The 4,028-nt window shown below is 76.4% G+C and overlaps 1 protein-coding gene across 1 annotated transcript; it reads left to right on the top strand.

The window, feature by feature from the left end:
- Positions 1 to 309: 309 nt before the first annotated feature.
- LOC126913694 (collagen alpha-2(VIII) chain-like) lies at positions 310 to 3,500 on the top strand (the record flags this gene model as incomplete). The annotated part of the gene is made up of 2 exons (XM_050716741.1): positions 310 to 472; positions 3,316 to 3,500. Coding segments are annotated over 2 exons (348 nt in total), but the record flags the coding sequence as incomplete, so codon positions are not given.
- Positions 3,501 to 4,028: the final 528 nt, after the last annotated feature.

Genomic DNA, 4,028 nt, shown 5'->3' with positions numbered 1-4,028 from the left:
TGCTCCAGGCAAGCTCTTGAATGTCCCGGGGAGATGCTTGTGTGCCCCAGGGAGATGCCTCAGTCCCCTCTGGAGATACTTGGCGGCTCCAGAGAGATGCTTGAGTACTGTGCAGAGATGCTTGTTTCCACTGGGAGTATATTGAAGTTCCTCAGAGAGGTGCTTCAATGGGAACGGTAATTCGGGGGTCACGAACGGGGGTCACCGGGGTGGGTCCTCCGGGCCGCCCGGGGGCCCGCCGGGGTCACCGGGGTGAGTCTACCGGGGCGCCAGGGGGCCCGCCGGGGGTCGCCCGTGTGGGTCCACAAGGCGCCCGGGGGCCAGCCGCGGATCACCGGGTTGGGTCCTCCAGGGCGTCCAGGGGCCCGCCGGGGGTCACCTGGACTGGGTCCTCTGGGGGTCCCGGGGGCCTGCCGGGGGTCACCTGGCCGGGTCCTCAGGGGCGACCGGGGGCCTGCCGGGGGTCACCGGGGTGGGTCCTCCGGAGTGACCGGAGGCCCCCCGAGGGTCACCGGGGTGGGTCCTCGGGGGCGCCTGGGGGCCTGCCAGGGTTCAACGGGGTGGGTCCTCCGGGGCGCCCAGGGGTCCACCGGGGGTCACCAGGGTGGGTCCTGCAGGGCGCCAGAAGGCCCTCCGGGGGTCATCGGTATGGGTCCTCAGGGGGACCGGGGGTCCGCCGGGGTTCACCAGGATGGGTTCTCCGGGGTGCCTGGGTTCCGCAGGGGGTCACCAGGGTGGGTCCTCTGTGACAACTGGGGGCCCTCCGGGGGTCACCGAGGTGGGTCATTCGGGGCAACCAGGGGCCCGCCGGGGGTCACCGGGGTGGGTCCTCCGGGGCGCCCGGTGGTCCGCAGGGATCAGTAGGCTGGATGCTCCGAGGTGCCCGTGGCCCTGCCGGAGGTGACTAGGGTGTGTCCTCGGGGGCAACCGTGGGCCCGCCAGGGGTCACCGGGGTGGGTCCTGCGGCGCGACCGGGGGTCCACCGGGGGTCACCGGGGTGGGTCCTTCAGGGCGACCGGGGACCCGCCCGGGGTCACAGGGGTGGGTCCTTCGGGGAGACCTGGGACCCGCCGGGGGTCACTGGGGTGGGTCCTCCGGGGCGCCCGGGGGTCCGCCAGTGGTCACCCGGGTGGATCCTCTGGGGCAACCCGGGGCCCGCTGGGGCTCACCGGGGTGGGTCCTCTGGGGCGCGTGTGGTCCCGTCGGGGGTCACCGTGGTGGGTCCTCCAGAGCGCCCGGGAGTCCGCTGGAGGTCAGCCGGGTGGGTCCTCCGGGGTGCCTGAGGGCCCGCCAGGGGTCACCGGGGTGGGTCCTACAGGGCGCCAGAAGGCCCGCCGGGGGTCACCGGGGTGGGTCCTCCGGGGCGCCCGGGGGCCCACTGGGGGTCACCGGGGTGGGTCCTCTGGGGCGCCCGGGGGCCCTCCGGGGGTCACCGGGGTGTGTCCTCCGGGGCGACCGGGGGCCCGCCGGGGATCACCGTGGTGGGTCCTCCAGGGCGCCCTGAGTTCCGCTGGGGGTCACCGGGGTATGTCCTCCAGGGTGGCCGGGTTCCCTCTGGAGGTCACCGGGGTGGATCCTCCGGGGTGCCCGGGTTCCGCGGGGGGTCACCGGCGTTGGTCTTCCAGGGCGCCTGTGGGTCCGCCAGGGGTCACCGTGGTGGGTCCTCCGGGGGGCACATTGGCCTGCCAGGGGTCACCGGACTGGGTCCTCGGGGGCACCCGTAGGCCCTCCGGGGGTCACCGTGGTGGGTCCTCTGGGGCGACCGGGGGCCTGCCGGGGGTCACCGGGGTGGGTCCTCCGGAGTGACAGGGGGCCCCCCAGGGGTCACCGGGGTGGGTCCTCGGGGGCGCCTGGGGGACCTCCAGGGTTCAACGGGGTGGGTCCTTCGGGGCACCCAGGGGTCCTCCGGGGGTCACCGGGGTGGGTCCTGCAGGGCGCTAGAAGGCCCGCTGGGGGTCACCGGGGTGGGTCCTCTGGGGCGCCTGGGAGCCCGCCAGGGGTCACCGGGGTGGGTCCTCGGGGGCGCACATGGGCTCAGCAGGTGTCACCGGGGTGGGTCCTCCGGGGCGCCCGGGGGCCCACCAGGGGTCACCAGGGTGGGTCCTCTGTGGCGACTTGGGGCCCGCCGGGGGTCACCGGGGTTGGTCATTCGGGGCGACCAGGGGCCCGCCGGGGGTCACCGGCGTGGATCCTCCAGGGGCGCCCAGTGTTCCGCAGGGATCAGTAGGCTGGATGCTCCGAGGTCCCTGTGGCCCTGCCGAGGGTCACTGGGGGGGGTCCTCGGGGGCAACCGTGGACCCGCCGGGGGTCACCGGGGTGGGTCCTGCGGCGCAACCGGGGGTCCGCCGGGGGTCACCGGGGTGGGTCCTTCGGGGCGACCGCGGACCCGCCAGGGGTCACAGGGGTGGGTCCTCGGGAGCGCCAGGAGGTCCGCTGGAGGTCAGCCGGGTGGGTCCTCCGGGGCGCCCGGTGGCCCGCCGGGGGTCACCGGGTTGGGTCTGCTGTGGGGATCGGGGGTCTGCTGGGGGTCACCGGGGTGGGTCCTCTGGGGGGATCGGGGGACCCCTGGGGGTCACTGAGGTGGGTCCTCCGAGGCGCCCGGGGGCCGCCTGGGGTCACGTGGGTGGATCCTCTGGGGCGCCCGTGGGCCCGCCGGGGGTCACCGTGGTGGCTCCTGCGAGCCGACCGGGTGCCCGCTGGGGGTCACCGGCGTGGCTCCTCCGGGGCGACCGGGGGCCTGCCGGGGGTCACTGGGGTGGGTCCTCTGGGGCACCTGGGGGCTCGCCGGGTGTCACCGGGATGGGTCCTCCGGGGCAGCCGGGGGCGCGCCTGGGGTCACTGGGGTGAGTCCTCCGGGGCGACCGGGGGTCCGCCGGGGGTCACCGGGGTGGGTCCTCCGGGGTGACCGGGGGCCCGCCGGGGGTTACCGGGGTGGGTCCTCCAGGGCGACCGGGGGCCCGCCGGGGGTCACCGGTGTGGGTCCTCCGGGGCGACCGGGGTTCCGCCAGGTGTCACCGGGGTGGGACCTCCGGGGCACCCTGTGGCCCTCCGGGGGTCACCGGGGTGGGTCCTCCGGGGCGACCGACGGCCCACCGGGGGTCACCGGGTTGGGTTCTCGAGGGCTACCTGGGGCGCGTCAGGCTTCACCAGGTGGGTCCTCCGGGGCGCCCGTGAGCCCACCGGGGGTCACTGGGGTGGGTCTTCCGTTGCGCCCGGGGGTCCGCCGGGGGTCACTGGGGTGGGTCCTCGGGGGCGCCTGTGGGTCCACTGGGGGTCACCAGGGTTTGTCCTCCGGGGCGCCCGTTGGCCCACCAGGGGTCACTGGGGTGGGTCCTCCGCGGCGCCGGGGGCCTGCTGGGAGTCACCGGGGTGGGTCCTCGGGGGCGCCTGTGGGTCCACCGGGGGTCACCAGCATGGGTCCTCCGGGGCGCCCGGGGCCCGCCGGGGGTCACCGGGGTGGGTCCCCCGGGGCGCCCAAGGGTCCACCAGGGGTCACTGGGGTAGGTCCTCCGGGGCACCCTGCGGCCGACGCGGGTTGCTGGGGTGGGTCCTCCGGAGCAACTTGGGGCCCGCCGGGAGTCACCGGGGTGGGTCCTCAGGGGCGATGGGGGGCCCGCCGCGGATCACCGTGCTGGGTCCTCCATGGGACACGGGGGCCAGCCGGGGTTCACCGCAGTGGGTCCTCTAGGGCGCACTGGGGCCCACCGGGACTCACTGGGGTGGATCCTCTGGGGCGACCGGGGGTCCGCCGGGGGTCACAGGGTTGGGTCCTCCATGGCGCCTGGGGTCCCGCCAGGGGTAACCGGGGTGGGTCCTCCGGGGCGCCCGGGGGCCCGCCGGGGGTCACCAGGGTGGGTCCTCTGGGGCGCCCGAGGTTCCGCCGGGGCTAACCGGGGTGGGCCCTCCAGGGCGCCCAGGTGCCCGCTGGGGGTCACCGGGTTGGGCCTTCCGGGGCGACCGGGGGCCCGCCAGGGGTCACCGTGCTGGGTCCTCCGGGGCGACCGGGTTCCGCCGGGGGTCACCGGGGT

The sequence above is a fragment of the Cygnus atratus genome, unplaced genomic scaffold (assembly GCF_013377495.2).
Source record: "Cygnus atratus isolate AKBS03 ecotype Queensland, Australia unplaced genomic scaffold, CAtr_DNAZoo_HiC_assembly HiC_scaffold_307, whole genome shotgun sequence".
NCBI classification, from domain to species: domain Eukaryota; kingdom Metazoa; phylum Chordata; class Aves; order Anseriformes; family Anatidae; genus Cygnus; species Cygnus atratus.
This window is presented reverse-complemented; position numbering and strand designations above follow the sequence as displayed.